Source organism: Bufo bufo, chromosome 4 (genome assembly GCF_905171765.1).
Source record: "Bufo bufo chromosome 4, aBufBuf1.1, whole genome shotgun sequence".
Classification (NCBI taxonomy): Eukaryota; Metazoa; Chordata; class Amphibia; order Anura; family Bufonidae; genus Bufo; species Bufo bufo.
In genome coordinates this window covers 34,528,865-34,547,131 of record NC_053392.1, presented here as the reverse complement: position 1 = coordinate 34,547,131, position 18,267 = coordinate 34,528,865, and the positions used below count along the sequence as shown (strand labels likewise).

Genomic DNA, 18,267 nt, shown 5'->3' with positions numbered 1-18,267 from the left:
TTTGATATTAATGAGTTTTTTGGGTTCATTGAGAACATGGTTGTTGTTCAATAATAAAATTAATCCTCAAAAATACAACTTGCCTAATAATTCTGCACTCCCTGTATAGAGTGCAATACCCTACATCAGTTTTTTTTTGGGCGGTAAATTATTTTTAACAGACTTATCCACTTTTTACTTTGCTTTGTAAACGCTAACTATGAGGCAAACATCTAATAAGGGACGCGGTCATGGTGGTGGTGTTGGTGGAGCCTCTGGTGCAGGGAGAGGACGTGGCCGTTCTGCCACAGCTACACGTCCTACTGAACCTACTACCTCAGGTCCCAGTAGCCGCCAGAATCTACAGCGATATTTGGTCGGGCCTAGTGCCGTTCTAAGGATGGTAAGGCCTGAACAAGTACAGGTGCTAGTCAATTGGGTGTCCGACAGTGGATCCAGCACGTTCACATTATCTCCCACCGAGTCTTCTGCAGAAAGCGCACAGGTGGCGCCTGAAACCCATGCCCATCAGTCTGTCACATCACCCCCGTGCATATCGGGGAACCTGTCTGAGCCTCAAGTCATGCAGCAGTCTCTTATGCTGTTTGAAGACTCTGCTGGCAGGGTTTCTCAAGGGCATCTACCTAGCCCTTCCCCAGGGGTGGAAGACATAGAATGCACTGACGCACAACCACTTATGTTTCCTGATGATGAGGACATGGGAATACCACCTCAGCATGTCTCTGATGATGACGAAACACAGGTACCAACTGCTGCGTCTTTCTGCAGTGTGCAGACTCAACAGGAGGTCAGGGAGGAAGACTGGGTGGAAGACGATGCAGGGGACGATGAGGTCCTAGATCCCACATGGAATGAAGGTCATGCCACTGACTTTCAGAGTTCGGAGGAAGAGGCAGTGGTGAGACCGAGCCAACAGTGTAGCAAAAGCGGGAGCAGGGTGCAAAAGCAGAGCAGCCGTCGCCAAAACAGTTCGCCTGCTACTGGCCACCGCCATCTGGGACCGAGCACACCAAAGGCAGCTTCAAGGAGTTCGCTGACATTGCACTTCTTCACACAATGTGCTGACGACAAGACCCGAGTGGTTTGCACGCTGTGCCATCAGAGCCTGAAGCGAGGCATTAACGTTCTGAACCTTAGCACAACCTGGATGACCAGGCACCTGCATGCGAGACACGGGCTGCAGTGGAGTAAGCACCTTCAAAACCAAGAATTGTCTCAGGCCCCTCCTGCTCCCTCTTCTGCTGCTGCCTCGGCCTCTTCCTCCGCCTCTGGAGGAACGTTGGCACCTGCCGCCCAGCAAACAGAGGATGTACCAAGCATCTCAACCATGTCACACGGCAGCGTTCAGCTCTCCATCTCACAAACATTTGAGAGAAAGCGTAAATTCCCACCTAGCCACCCTCGATTTCTGGCCCTGAATGCCAGCATTTCTAAACTACTGGCCTTTGAAATGCTGTCATTCAGGCTGGTGGAGACGGACAGCTTCAAACAGCTCATGTCGCTTGCTGTCCCACAGTACGTCGTTCCCAGCCGCCACTACTTCTCCAGGAGAGCCGTGCCTTCCCTGCACAACCAAGTATCGGATAAAATCAAGTGTGCACTGCGCAACGCCATCTGTGGCAAGGTCCACCTAACCACAGATACGTGGACCAATAAGCACGGCCAGGGACGCTATATCTCCCTAACTGCACACTGGGTAAATGTAGTGGCGGCTGGGCCCCAGGCGGAGAGCTGTTTGGCGCACATCCTTCCGCCGCCAAGGATGGCAGGGCAACATTCTTTGCCTCCTGTTGCCTCCTCTTCCTACTAGGCTTCCTCCTCCTCTTCTTCCACCTGCTCATCCAGTCAGCTACACACCTTCACCACCATTTCAGCACAGCCAGGGGTAAACGTCAGCAGGCCGTTCTGAAACTGATGTGTTTGGGGGACAGGCCCCACACCGCACAGGAGTTGTGGTGGGGTATAGAACAACAGACCGATGAGTGGTTTGTGCCAGTCAGCCTCAAGCCCGGCCTGGTGGTGTGCGATAATGGGCGAAATCTCGTTGCAGCTCTGGGACTAGCCGGTTTGACGCACATCCCTTGCCTGGCGCATGTGCTGAATTTGATGGTGCAGAAGTTCATTCACAACTACCCCGACATGTCAGAGCTGCTGCATAAAGTGCGGACCGCCTGTGCGCGCTTCCGGCGTTCTCATCCTGCCACCGCTCGGCTGTCTGCTCTACAGCGTAACTTCGGCCTTCCCGCTCACCGCCTCATATGCGACGTGCCCACCAGGTGGAACTCCACCTTGGACATGCTGGACAGACTGTGCGAGCAGCAGCAGGCCATAGTGGAGTTTCAGCTGCAGCACGCACGGGTCAGTCGCTCTGCGGAACAGCACCACTTCACCACCAATGACTTAGCCTCCATGCGAGACCTGTGTGCCATGGTGCGCTGTTTCGAGTACTCCACCAACATGGCCAGTGGCGATGAAGCCGTTATCAACGTTACAATACCACTTCTATGTCTCCTTGAGAAAACACTTAGGGTGATGATGGAAGAGGAGGTGGCCCAGGAGGAGGAGGAGGAAGAGGGGTCATCTCTAACACTTTCAGGTCAGTCTTTTAGAAGTGGCTCAGAAAGAGGATTTTTGCAGCAGAGGCCAGGTACAAATTCGGCCAGCCAGGGCCCACTACTGGAGGACGAGGAGGAGGAGGATGAAGAGGATGAGGAGGAGGATGGGGATGAAGCATGTTCACAGCGGGGTGGCATCCAACGCAGCTCGGGCCCATCACTGGTGTGTGGCTGGGGGGATACGGAGGACGCAGACGATACGACTCCCACAGAGGACAGCTTGTCCTTACCTCTGGGCAGCCTGGCACACATGAGCGACTACATGCTGCAGTGCCTGCACAACGACTGCAGAGTTGCCCACATTTTAACGTGTGCGAACTACTGGGTGGCCACCCTGCTGGATCCCCGGTACAAAGACAATGTGCCGTCCTTAATTCCCTCACTGGAGCGTGATCGGAAGATGCGCGAGTACAAGCGCACATTGGTAGACGCGCTCCTGAGAGCATTCCCGACTGACGCCGGGGGACAAGTGGAAGCACAAGGCGAAGGCAGAGGAGGAGGAAGAGGTCGCCAACGCAGCTGTGTCAGCGCCAGCACCTCAGAAGGCAGGGTTAGCATGGCAGAGATGTGGAAAAGCTTTGTTACCTCGCCGCAACAACCGGCCCTTACTGCTGATATTGTCACGAGGGTATCAAGAGCCACGTCTGACTCCGTTATACCCGGGGTCAGGAGGTCGCAGCGGGTGGCTGCGCGCTCTATATCTAAAGATCACGTTGTTTCTTAGTGATTGTTTTCTGTGTTTGCCTTGCTATCCTTTTTGTCTCAATCAGGGATCCGTAGCTTCTCCTCCTCAGCTGTTTCTTGTCTGCCACTCCCAACCTCCTTATATTCTCCCCTCACACTTCTCTAGTTGCCAGTTATAGAGCTTCCTGCCTGGACATCTATACTGACCCACTGGAGTGGTTAATCCTGGTTGTCGTTCCAGAGTGCTACCCTCCGGATCCCTGTTGGGCTTCTTGTTGTCTCCTGTTGTCGCCCACCTGGGATTATATGTTGAGTTTGTATTGTCTGTCCTTCCCTTGGTGTTTTCCTTTAGAGCTAGTGGTGCGGACTAGTGTTCCCACCGCCCTGTTCACTATCTAGGGCTCAGCTTAGGGAAAGCCAGGGCTTTAGGCACGTGATCGGCGTACGGGTGAGGAACCCGTCTAGGGACGTCAGGGCAGCCAGGTGCCAGCCGCTAGGTGAGTCAGGGGTCACCACCTTCCCTCTCACTTGGGCAGGGCCTTCCTTGTTCCCTCCCTCTGCGTCACGTATGTGATAGTCACGCCGACCGTGATAGATATGGAGCGTGTTAGCAGGAGGCAGCATATGAACAACATGGTGGAACAGTACCTGTGCACACGACTACACGTACTGACTGATGGTTCTGCCCCATTCAACTTCTGGGTCTCCAAATTGTCCACATGGCCTGAGCTTGCCCTGTATGCCTTGGAGGTGCTGGCCTGCCCTGCAGCCAGTGTACTATCTGAACGTGTATTTAGCATGGCAGGAGGCGTCATTACAGACAGACGCAGCCGCCTGTCCACAGCCAACGTGGACAAGCTCACGTTCATTAAAATGAACCAGGCCTGGATCCCACAAGACTTGTCTGAACCTTGTGCAGAATAGACATTTATACCACCATCAAACATACATTCTTGTATTCAAGTCAAGTGCAATGATTCTTTGTTTTCTTTATTTTTTATTTGTCCCAATATTTTGGGGGCTACCTATCCCAATAAAAAATAAATAAAAAAACATTGTTGGCTACCTCCTCCTCCTCCTTCTCTATTGCTGCCTCCACCTACAACACCACATTCACCGCCTCCTCAACCTCCGACTCCATATCCACCTCCTTCTCTGAGTTGCAGGTTAATAATTAGTAATTTTTAGTTATTTTATTTTATTTTAAGTTGTTTCCTTATCCACATTTGTTTGCAGAGCAGTTGCCATGCTCTTAAGCACATTTTACTGCCTTTTACATCCCTCTAGCCATTTTAAGGACTATTTCAGAGCCATTTTAATGCAAAAAATTTAGTGCCCTAAATTGAAAAAATTCTTATTTTCAATTGTCGGGTGACATTTTACCACTTTTAGCGTATACAAACCCCTGCTGTGCCTGGTTGACAGGGGCCTAAATCTCTCAAAATCCTCTGTTCTATTGCTGGGTGACATGAACCCCCTTTTGCCGTGAATGAACCCCTGCTCTGCATTGCTGACAGGGAACTAAATTTAGTGAAAACATCTGTTACTGATCGGAAGATGCGCACGCTGCTGATAGCATTCCCACCTGACAGCGGGGGCACAGTGGAAGCACAAGGCGAAGGCAGAGGAGGAGGAAGAGGTCGCCAACGCAGCTGGGGCACCGCCAGCACCTGAGAAGGCAGGGTTAGCATGGCCCAAATGTGGAAAAGCTTTGTCAGCCTTGGAGGTGCTGACCTGCCCTGCAGCCAGTGTATAGTGTGAACGTGTGTTTAGCACGGCAGAGAGCATTATCACAGGCCGCAGCCAATGTGGACAAGCTTACGTTTATTAAAATGAACCAGGCATGGATCCCACAGGACTTGTCCGTACCTTGTGCAGAATAGACATTTATTCCAGCCTCAACCATCCATTCTTGTACTCAAGTGCACTTATTCTTTGTTTTATTTTCTTATATGTCCCAATATTTTGGGGGATACCCCAATTTAAAAATAAAAAATAACACAAATCTTGGCTACCTATTCCTCCTTCACCGCCGCTTCCACCTAGACCGCCACGTCAACCTTCACCGCCACATCCACCCATCCACCGCCTCCTCAACCTCCTACTCCTAGATCCAGATTGTTATTTTAAATTTTTCTGTATTTAATGTTATTTTAAGTCATTTCCCTATCCACATTTGTTTGCAGAACAGTTGTCATGCTCTTAAGCACATTTTGATGCCTTTTGCAGCCCTCTTGCCCTTTCCTGGACTATTTTAGAGCCATTTTAGTGCCCAAAAGTTCGGGTCCCCATTGACTTCAATAGGGTTCAGGTTCGGGGTCAAGTTCGGGTTAAGTTCGGGTCCCGAACCCAAACTTTTTTTTCAAGTTCGGCCGAACTCGTCAAACCCGAACATCCAGGTGTCCGCTCAACTCTAGTCTTCATCTGTTTTGGTGGTGGCCATCCTCTTTCTCTTTTTATTTCATATCTTTGCACCTTACGTTTCCTCTCCAATGCGTTGGGTCTTCTTGTATTATGTCCAGAAGGTGATAACTCCGCTCATCAGATGTCAGGTGAATGTCATCTAGTCTAGGATCCTCTCATGTCTTTCTTTGCTGTCCATCGTCTTCTGCCAGTGGTGACATCTAGAGATCTGTTTTGTGAACCCACTTCTACAATCTTCATTGGATTTCCAGAAGGCTTGTGGAAGAGATGTAGTGTAAAGTTCTATCAGTTATCATTTCCTGTTACTATGGTAACCTAGAATAAATGCCTCCGGTTCTTTTCCCACGGTGGTTGAGGATATTTCCCTCGGATCGTCTTTTCTTCTATTGTATAAACTTTGAAAAATGAATTCTGTTTAACTAATTAGTTTTCTCTGAGAATCTGGATGATGTGTTCTCTGCAGTCCTAGTGTTTGAAGACATGTCCACACCTATCGCCTGATGAGCTGAAATATGCAATAAAACCGATACATGTGAAGAATATATCCTTCAAGGGGTTTTCTAGGTTTAGGAAAAACCTCTAATCACATTGTGACCCCCCCATCTCTCTTAAGTCTCCTCCTTTATACTGACATAAGTACAGCAGAGCCCTCCAGTATTAATAATGCAGTCCCATACAGTCCCATGTAAATAACACCTCTCTGCCCCAGCCACCTCCAACATGCAGCCCCATGTAAATAACACCACTCCCTCCTACAGCCACCTCCAACATGCAGTCCCATGTAAATAACATCACCCGCTCAACATTCAGTCCCATGTAAATAACATCCGTCCCTTCAGCCCTAACGCAGCGCCAGTTAAATAACCACAACTCCCAGCATTGCTCTGCCTCTCCCGTCACTTACCTCTCCTCATGTAGTTGTTACATGACGGTTACTAAACATGATAAGAAATCAGCACTAGTGTTGAGCGAAGCGAACTTCTGATGCTTCATCCTTCACCCGAAGTCGCGTCGTTCAAAACTTTGGAATAATCCTGTAGGGAGATCCGTCTCCGTACAGTATGAGAATGTATGGGCTCAGATGAGCAGAAGTCAGGTATTCGTGAAGTTGTGCGTGACTTGTGCATTGAATAACTTTGGTTGTTGATTTTTAAAGAGGAAAACCACTTTAAAACTTGAAACCAAACTTGGCTTCGGTTCTGACTAGCACCTCGGAACCAAAGCCGAGTTCGGTTTCAAGTACCACCAAAGTTATTCAACCAAGTCACGCGGGCCTTCGTGAATAACTGACTTCGGCTCATCGGAGCCCATACATTCTCATACTGTACGGAGATCCGCAGGGTTGCCAACCAGAAATGTTCTTTTTTTTGGACAACTTAACCCAAAATTATGGACAGCCAACAAATTGAAAAACCATAATGAATGATAAAGATTATAATTGCTACACGTTGGTTTTATGTCATGAATAAGGACTGAGTACAGTCCGAAACACGTTGACTGGTGCGGGGAGATGTCCTGCGTGTGCCCTTTTTTGAACTTTTGAAAAAAATATTTGAATCCAAAAAAATTATGGTTTTATTCAAGACCCGAGTGCCGGACCCGCTACTTTGTTTCGACAGTGGTTTTGCTTCTCCTAAGGATCCGTGCACCGAAGATTGGCAATGGCGATGAGAAGATTGCATTTAGTTTTTTTTGTGTGTTACACGTCTACAGCTCAATATACTGTTGAGAACTCATTACCAGCATTTACTGGGAGCTGTAAAATGATAATAATCACCACCAAAATAATCTAGTCAAGTATCACCAGCCTCCAAAAAAATCACGGACACAGGAAAAAAGCAACCCTGCCGTACAGTATTATTTAGAAGTTTTGAATGAAGTGACTTTGGATGAATCTTTCGAAACTCGCTTCCCTCATCACTAATCACACCCTAAAATAAGGGAAAAATATATCTAAACACAAAAAAAACCTCAATAACGAGCTGGATGAACAGAAGAACCTACATAAAGACGCTCCAAACACATAATAATCTTTATTAAATAAATATACACGACATAAAAAGAGATTAATAACATCAATGTAAGGTGCGGTACTACCCGAGGAGGAATATGGGGGTAGGGTCTGAATGTCGGGCGGCTATTAAGAATAGTCACTAGACTGCAGGGTATGTAATGAATAGTAAATAGCACATAATACTATAAATCAATAACCAGTGCTAAACCACAAAGCAGCAATATCTCATAAATAGCCCTCTACCCATAATACGTAATCACCTCGGGAGAACCGCACACCCCAACGCGCGTTTTGGCAAAACCTTTATCTACGGGCGTGGCTCTCCTTAAATATAGGGCTCACCAATCAAAACAACCCATCATCTGTGTATGATCATGTCGATGTGATATCGATATATGTACTATTTATATACACTGTCATATATATGCACGGGCACTTTATAGATATAGTTGTGATGTACATCTTCACGGTATTTCCGTTTTCTATTCCTGCAAGTGTTGCGCATGATGCCCGCGGGCATGCTACTTCCTGGCGCACAACTGTGTCCTAGGAACCGCGTGACTTTTGTCTGCTTACTTCTGGTTGGACGCAGGTGGCGCACGGGAATGGTGGGGACTGGGGCGCACTTTATGATGCTTGTAACGGATCTCCTGGCACCCCGACCGGGTACCTCTGTTGAATGATGCTCCTAGTGCTTCCCGAGGACTTCAAGCACTCCACTTGACACCGTAAGCGCTGCAGACCCCATGAACCGCCGAAGCTTGGTTGAGGTCTCATCGTCTCCTACCCACCCTGGGCCTACGACAAGGCTCCAGGCTCCAGTGGGTAAACCTCTCCTAAATCCAGAGAGCAGGAACAGCTCTTACAAGAGCTAATAGTATAGCCAGGGGAGTATAGCAAATCTTCAGCGTATAGCAATCCCCAGTGTCGATCAGTTACCCAAACACCAGCCTCAACATGATGAAGGGTAAAACAGGAACTCTTTATTGAACACACAAGCATTGACTTATACACATTTTCCAACAAGGTTACCACTCACAGGGTTTTGTAAAAACAACCAATAAACACGTACAATACACTCAGACACTCCCACACAAAATCCTCCCCTCTGCCTGTGATACAATTACCTTACACAATGGGTTGATGTAATTATCACAGGCAGGAGAATACACAGTGTCTTCTGTCCTGGAGACAACCGAGGAGTAATTCAATTATCTCTCAGGACAAAGGGAAATCGCCAATACACACGTGGAGACAATAGGACAGACATCACTACTCAAATATACAATGTCCCACCCTTTACAGTACACATAGACATTTAACATATTCCAAAATGGCACGAATTAGACCATGGGTTCAAAAGTTAGTAAAAGTCCTTTGTGAACAAAGGAAGCATGGCTGATGAGAGGGCCCATAATTCTGGGGCAAGAGGCTGGCAGCCAGGCCTCTCCACCACCCAGTGGCGAGGTTGGTTTCGTCACAACGCTGCAACACACCAGCAGGGAATCACTTTATCATTTCGATGGGGTGTTTCGATTGGAGAGCCCTATATTTAGGAGGGCCGTGCCCGTAGATGAAGGTTTTGCGGAAACACGCTCTTTGGTGTAAGCCGTGTACCGGGGTGAGCTCCCCAGGATACAGCGAAGTCACGAACGAGGATAACAACCCCAACACCAGCTTTTGCCAAAACAGCTCTCATCAGCATTCCTGAAAGCAATCCTCGTTCCTCTGGACAGGATCAGGGTCTTGGACACAATCCGCTTTACTTAGCTGCTGCTCTGGTCACTGAGGTATGCCCCCACGCCTGGATGCCGTCGGATTCTCTGCTGACACAGTTCATCAGTCTCAGCTCTCTAAGATGGCTGCTTCCTTTCTCTTCCTCTCCAGGCTCTGTGTAACTCCACATTTCATGAATATGTGTCACGAACCGGCAGGACAGGTAGTGAATCCTCTGCACCAGAGAGGCGATGGAGCGGGTTGTACTAGAGGACCGGTTCTAAGCAGTTACTGGTCTTCACCAGAGCCCGCCGCAAAGCGGGATGGATTTGCCGCGGCGGTAACTACCAGGTCGTGTCCCCTAGTAACAACTCGACCTCTCTGGCAGCTGATAAGGCGTGGTATACAGGGAAAAGGTAAGAGCGTAGTCGGACGTAGCAGCGGTCAGGGCAGGCGGCAAAGGTTCAAAGGCGAGTGGACGGTAGCAACGGGTACGGCAACAGGTAAGGCAAACTAACATAGTAGGGAACGCTTTCTCTGAGGCACAAGGCACAAAGATCCGGCAGAAGGCTGTGGGAGGAGAAGGTATAAATGGGCAGTGCACAGGTGCAGCCTAATTAAGTCAGCACTGCCTCTCACAACCTTAACCCTTAATAACCCCTTTGGACCAGGCACCAATCACTGGTGCACTGGTCCTTTGAATCTAAGAGTCCCGGCGCGCGCGCACCCTAGAGAGCGAGGACGCACACGCCGAGACGCTGGAGTGCTGCCTGGGGGCATACGCTGTGAGCGCTCCGAGGCCAGCAGGGGACCCGGAGCGCTCAGCGTAACAGTACCCCCCCCCCTTTGGTCTCCCTCCCTTTTTGGTACCGAAGAACTTGCGGATGAGACTGCGGTCCAGGATGTTCTCCTCCGGCTCCCATGACCTCTCCTCAGGAGCGCAGCCCTCCCAGTCGATCAAAAAAAATCTTTTCCCCCGGGAGATCTTGGTCACCAAGATCTCCTTGACAGAGAATATATCGGAGGTACCGGCGACAGGGGTGGGAGAAACAAGCTTGGGAGAAAAACGGTTAAAGACAGCAGGGTTAAGAAGGGAGACATGGAAGGAGTTATGGATTCGGAGGGAGGGAGGAAGATGGAGCTGATAAGAAACTTGATTGATACGACTCTTTATTTTATAGGGTCCCAAGAAACGAGGGCCCAACTTGTAACTTGGGACCCTAAATCGGATGTACCTAGAGGAGAGCCACACCTTGTCACCCGGGCAAAATTCCGGTGGAGATCTGCGTCTCTTGTCAGCTTGAACCTTCATACGGGCGGAAGCCCTGAGGAGAGCAGCGTGGGTTTCTCTCCAGATGGAGTAAAAATCCTGTACAAGACTGTCAACGGCAGGTACAGAAGAAGGAGTGGGAGACCCGGAGCACTCAGCGTAACAATATGGAAATATAAGCAGCCTGTAGCTGTGTTTAGGAAAGAGCGGCATCTTGTGGCCAAACAGAAGAATGTCAGTCCAGATCATTTAATTTAATCTACACAGTGTTCAGACAAGGAGATCTGTTACCCCATCTCACAGGGGTGTGCACTTCTCCCGAGGTGATTACGTATTATGGGTAGAGGGCTATTTATGAGTTACTGCTGCTTTATGGTTTAGCACCAGTCATTGATTTATAGTATTATGTGCTATTTACTATTCATTACATACCCTGCAGTCTAGTAACTATTCTCTATAGCCACCCTCCATTGAGACCCTACCCCCATATTCCCCCTCAGGTAGTACCGCACCTTACATTGATGTGATTCATCTCTTTTTATTATGTTGTGTACATTTATTCAATAAAGATTATTATGTGCTTTGAGCTATGAGGACTCAGCGTCTTTATGTAGGTTATTCTCTCCTCCTGTAGCAAACCTCACCACAGCTTCTTCTCCAGGACTTCTCCTGTTCACTGCTGAGCGCCGTCCTCTCCTTCACTGGTCACATGATGGTGACATTATCGCAGGTCCTTCTCAACCACTGCCTTTAGCACTGATGACATAAGTGTGATGTCATCACAGGTCCTTCAGCTCTTCCAGTGAATTAGATTCAATTATATTGCTGTCCTGAGGACTTACAGGTGCATCTATCTGGCAGGCAGGACATTCAAGGCCTGGGACAAAACATCAGGGGCCCAGGCCCCGACTGTTTTAGCCTAGCAACGCCCCTGACTGATACATTGTAACAAACAATGTGCAGGATTCTGTTAATAGGCCAATATATCTAAGCCTATCATGTGTGATACTGTCTGATGAGCTCTGTATCTAAACATATCATGTGTGATACTGTCTGCTGAGCTGTGCATCTAATCCTATCCTGTGTGATACTGTCTGCTGAGCTGTGTATCTAATCCTATCCTGTGTGATACTGTCTGCTGAGCTGTGTATCTAATCCTATCATGTGTGATACTGCCTGCTGAGCTGTGTATCTAATCCTATCATGTGTGATACAGCCTGCTGAGCTGTGTACCTAATTCTATCCTGTATGATACTATATGTGGAGTTGTGTATCTAATCCTATCATGTGCAATACTGTCTTCTGAGCTGTGTATCTAATCCTATCATGTGTGATAATGTCTGCTGAGCTGTGTATCTAATCCTATCCTGTATGATACTATATGTGGAGTTGTGTATCTAATCCTATCATGTGCAATACTGTCTTCTGAGCTGTGTATCTAATCCTATCATGTGTGATAATGTCTGCTGAGCTGTGTATCTAATCCTATCCTGTATGATACTATATGTGGAGTTGTGTATCTAATCCTATCATGTGCAATACTGTCTTCTGAGCTGTGTATCTAATACTATCCTGTGTGATACTGTCTGCTGAGCTGTGTATCTAATACTATCCTGTGTGATACTGTCTGCTGAGCTGTGTATCTAATCCTATCATGTGTGATACTGTCTGCTGAGCTGTGTATCTAATCCTATCCTGTGTGATACTGTCTGCTGAGCTGTGTATCTAATACTATCCTGTGTGATACTGTCTGCTGAGCTGTGTATCTAATCCTATCATGTGTGATACTGTCTGCTGAGCTGTGTATCTAATCCTATCCTGTGTGATACTGTCTGCTGAGCTGTGTATCTAATCCTATCCTGTGTGATACTGTCTGCTGAGCTGTGTATCTAATCCTATCCTGTGTGATACTGTCTGCTGAGCTGTGTATCTAATCCTATCCTGTGTGATACTGTCTGCTGAGCTGTGTATCTAATCCTATCATGTGTGATACTGCCTGCTGAGCTGTGTATCTAATCCTATCCTGTGTGATACTGCCTGCTGAGCTGTGTATCTAATCCTATCCTGTGTGATACTGTCTGCTGAGCTGTGTATCTAATCCTATCCTGTGTGATACTGTCTGCTGAGCTATGTATCTAATCCTATTATGTGTGATACTGTCTGCTAAGCTGTGTACCTAATCCTATCCTGTATGATACTTTATGCAGAGTTGTGTATCTAATCCTATCATGTGTGATACTGTCTGCTGAGCTGTGTATCTAATCCTATCCTGTGTGATACTGACTGCTGAGCTGTGTATCTAATCCTACCATGTGTGATACTGTCTGCTGAGCTGTGTATCTAATCCTATGCTGTGTGATACTTCCTGCTGAGCTGTGTATCTAATCCTATCATGTGTGATACTGTCTGATGAGCTCTGTATCTAAACATATCATGTGTGATACTGTCTGCTGAGCTGTGCATCTAATCCTATCCTGTGTGATACTGTCTGCTGAGCTGTGTATCTAATCCTATCCTGTGTGATACTGTCTGCTGAGCTGTGTATCTAATCCTATCATGTGTGATACTGCCTGCTGAGCTGTGTATCTAATCCTATCATGTGTGATACAGCCTGCTGAGCTGTGTACCTAATTCTATCCTGTATGATACTATATGTGGAGTTGTGTATCTAATCCTATCATGTGCAATACTGTCTTCTGAGCTGTGTATCTAATCCTATCATGTGTGATAATGTCTGCTGAGCTGTGTATCTAATCCTATCCTGTATGATACTATATGTGGAGTTGTGTATCTAATCCTATCATGTGCAATACTGTCTTCTGAGCTGTGTATCTAATCCTATCATGTGTGATAATGTCTGCTGAGCTGTGTATCTAATCCTATCCTGTATGATACTATATGTGGAGTTGTGTATCTAATCCTATCATGTGCAATACTGTCTTCTGAGCTGTGTATCTAATACTATCCTGTGTGATACTGTCTGCTGAGCTGTGTATCTAATACTATCCTGTGTGATACTGTCTGCTGAGCTGTGTATCTAATCCTATCATGTGTGATACTGTCTGCTGAGCTGTGTATCTAATCCTATCCTGTGTGATACTGTCTGCTGAGCTGTGTATCTAATACTATCCTGTGTGATACTGTCTGCTGAGCTGTGTATCTAATCCTATCATGTGTGATACTGTCTGCTGAGCTGTGTATCTAATCCTATCCTGTGTGATACTGTCTGCTGAGCTGTGTATCTAATCCTATCCTGTGTGATACTGTCTGCTGAGCTGTGTATCTAATCCTATCCTGTGTGATACTGTCTGCTGAGCTGTGTATCTAATCCTATCCTGTGTGATACTGTCTGCTGAGCTGTGTATCTAATCCTATCATGTGTGATACTGCCTGCTGAGCTGTGTATCTAATCCTATCCTGTGTGATACTGCCTGCTGAGCTGTGTATCTAATCCTATCCTGTGTGATACTGTCTGCTGAGCTGTGTATCTAATCCTATCCTGTGTGATACTGTCTGCTGAGCTATGTATCTAATCCTATTATGTGTGATACTGTCTGCTAAGCTGTGTACCTAATCCTATCCTGTATGATACTTTATGCAGAGTTGTGTATCTAATCCTATCATGTGTGATACTGTCTGCTGAGCTGTGTATCTAATCCTATCCTGTGTGATACTGACTGCTGAGCTGTGTATCTAATCCTACCATGTGTGATACTGTCTGCTGAGCTGTGTATCTAATCCTATGCTGTGTGATACTTCCTGCTGAGCTGTGTATCTAATCCTATCATGTGTGATACTGTCTGTTGAGCCGTGTATCTAATCCTATCTTGTGTGATACTGTCTGCTGAGCTGTGTATCTAATCCTATCATGTCTAATACCGTCTGCTGAGCTGTGTATCTAATCCGATCATGTGTGATACCTGTTTGTTGGACCATTGGACAGTGGTATGGGAAGTGTTGGCAAAGAATTCGTATTTTCTGATCAGTGGACGGATTATTTTTGGACAGTAATTACCTCCTTTGTGTTGCTATAGATACAAAAAATCTTAAACCTAAAACTAAAAAGACACAAAATTCCCCTCCGAGACTTGACATATTCATCATTCTCCAGCACTGGGGCTCATTCTAAAGTGAGACTACAGAAAATTTCGAAATGCATAAGTATTCACACCCTTAGGCATCATAATGATAGTAAGAAGAAAGACGGACGTATGAAAGCAGATGTCGAACACAAGTTCTGAGGTTACATGACCTCTGGTCCACGGTGTGTACGCAGCATCGTACATTTTCATGGAGGAGGGGGGGAATATTTATGCAATCCTGTGTTTTGCTTATAATAATTTAGCAGGAATTTTTATACGCCCTAAAAATGTTACCCGATATTCTGGCGTGAGGATTTGAACCCAATCCCAGAAAAATGTGTCCAATGTCACCACACGTGCCACGCCATGTTAGAAAAAGTGACATGGGGCTTCACAAATATGGCGTCTGTTCCGAGCAGTATATATTCCGTGCGTTTACGCCAGTCATGTGACTACTATATAGGCTTATAGTTAAAGTTGTTGCCCAGTCTTGTCATTCTTTTTGTCCTCAAAAAATGTGTGCGTCTCATAGAGGGCGGGACCTCAAATGTGCCCGTTACTGGATTGAAGGTGGGGCTTCGAATGTCCAGTGAATGGGGAGGTATGGGGGTGTTCCCCTTAGTTGTCATCAAGCTCAGATTTTCATGGGACAGACTTGAGAACCAGACCTCGGGGGTGGAGTTAAGGCTAATAGGTATACAAAAATGGAGCGTTCCTTGGCAGAAAAGGGGCGAGGTTTAAAGATCCCTATGATTAACTATTCAGATTCAAAATTTGACAGTATTTTAAAAAAAAAATTCCCACCATGAGATGATGTTCCACTCACCAGATTTTCTTCATGTGTTTCAGACCAGCGTTAGTATCGAGATCAGGTACCAGACCATGGACGGGTCGGTGGGGGCTTGGAACGACGGAGAATTTTTAGACAATTCCAACATAAGAAGTGAAGTGGATAGAAGCTTCCATCTGGAGACGGACAGCTTGCTTTCTGGACTGAGTCATAACTCAGCCGTGTCCCCGGGGAGATCCCACCAGAGCCTGCACTCAGGAGAGAGGGCTTTCAGAAGGTAACGTACAAGTGGCTGGTCTATCAGAGAGATCGTTACTCTGGAGTCTTTTGTGTCTTGTTGTATAAACGTATGCCTGAAGGGTCACAGTCTTTCCTTAGTAGACGCTAAACAATCTTGGTGAGGTCTTGGTGAATCTGCAGCGTTCCTTCCTTAACCAGGTGCCAACGCTTCTTCAAGACTTCACAGGACATCTCATCTACTTCTCTAGGTTCTCTTGGCTCCTGAACAGCGATCTTGTGATTGTCTCCATCCAACTTGTTGTCTGTTGTCCTCTTCCTCATTTCATTTCTATAGTTCAGGGTTTGAAGGTACTGGTTTGCCAGTACACAATACGGCGTCTCCTCTTTGAAGACTAAGTCCACCATCCTATCTAGATTTCTTGATTACCCCATTGCATCTATAATGAAAAAAGAAGCAAAGTTCCAATAGGTCTTAGTTAAAACACAGATTCTATCATTTTGTGTATACAGCCCCTGTGCAAACCTATGTATCTGCATGGTAACAGGCAACAGTTAAACCCTATGTAGTCTGATTCTGCAGTCCTACGCTCTTTCATCTGTCCCCTACTTTATTCAGACAGACATCTCGTAGGTAGGCGAGAAGAAGGAGTTTTGAGTATGACTGCGGGATCAGACTACATAGGGTTTGTTTGTGGTCTGTTACCATGGAGACGCATGGGATTGCATGGGTTATATAAACACAAAATAATAGGATGTTTTTAATTAAGATCTAAAGCAAAGTTGCTTTGTTTTTCATTTTATATGCATTGAGACCATCTCCTTTCTGGTTGTCCTCTTCACTATTCTGTTCTTCTTGACACATCTGCCTGTTTGAGTGAGCTGGGTCTACTCACAAAGGTCCAAGGAATGGTGGAGGAGGCAGTGGCTTAGCATGGGTTGCCATCACCCGGGGCAAGCCAAGTATTGCGCCCCCCCCCCCAAACTGTCAATGTAGTAGATATCACTTGCAGTCCTATGTAACACCACAGATAACACAGTGATAACTCTCTGAGTATAGATAATGTAGTAGATATCACCTGCAGTCCTATGTAACACCACAGATAACACAGTGATAGCTCTGAGTACAGATAATGTAGTAGATATCACCTGCAGTCCTATGTAACACCACAGATAACACAGTGATAGCTCTGAGTACAGATAATGTAGTAGATGTCACCTGCAGTCCTATGTAACACCACAGATAACACAGTGATAACTCTCTGAGTATAGATAATGTAGTAGATATCACCTGCAGTCCTATGTAACACCACAGATAACACAGTGATAGCTCTGAGTACAGATAATGTAGTAGATGTCACCTGCAGTCCTATGTAACACCACAGATAACACAGTGATAACTCTCTGAGTATAGATAATGTAGTAGATATCACCTGCAGTCCTATGTAACACCACAGATAACACGGTGATAACTCTCTGAGTACAGATGGTGTAGTAGATGTCACCTGCAGTCCTATGTAACACCACAGATAACAAAGTGATAACTCTCTGAGTACAGATAATGTAGTAGATGTCACCTGCAGTCCTATGTAACACCACAGATAACAAAGTGATAACTCTCTGAGTACACATAATGTAGTAGATGTTACCTGCAGTCCTATGTAACACCACAGATAACACAGTGATAACTCTCTGAGTACAGATAATGTAGTAGATGTCACCTGCAGTCCTATGTAACACCACAGATAACACAGTGATAACTCTCTGAGTACAGATAATGTAGTAGATGTCACCTGCAGTCCTATGTAACACCACAGATGACAAAGTGATAACTCTCTGAGTATAGATAATGTAGTAGATATCACCTGCAGTCCTATGTAACACCACAGATAACACAGTGATAACTCTCTGAGTACAGATAATGTAGTAGATATCACCTGCAGTCCTATGTAACACCACAGATAACACAGTGATAACTCTCTGAGTACAGATAATGTAGTAGATGTCACCTGCAGTCCTATGTAACACCACAGATAACAAAGTGATAACTCTCTGAGTACAGATAATGTAGTAGATGTTACCTGCAGTCCTATGTAACACCACAGATAACAAAGTGATAACTCTCTGAGTACAGATGGTGTAGTAGATGTCACCTGCAGTCCTATGTAACACCACAGATAACAAAGTGATAACTCTCTGAGTACAGATAATGTAGTAGATGTCACCTGCAGTCCTATGTAACACCACAGATAACAAAGTGATAACTCTCTGAGTCCACATAATGTAGTAGATGTTACCTGCAGTCCTATGTAACACCACAGATAACACGGTGATAACTCTCTGAGTATAGATAATGTAGTAGATATCACCTGCAGTCCTATGTAACACCACAGATAACACAGTGATAGCTCTGAGTACAGATAATGTAGTAGATA

General features: G+C 46.2%; 1 protein-coding gene across 1 annotated transcript in view; it reads left to right on the top strand.

Annotated features, from left to right (window-relative positions):
• Positions 1–18,267, top strand: part of OTOF (otoferlin) — a 256,471-nt gene that overhangs the window by 131,883 nt on the left and 106,321 nt on the right. Inside the window, exon 5 of the mRNA XM_040427092.1 lies at positions 15,655–15,872. Within this exon, the coding sequence (XP_040283026.1) occupies positions 15,655–15,872 (218 nt within the window). The remainder of the gene's footprint in view (positions 1–15,654; positions 15,873–18,267) is intronic.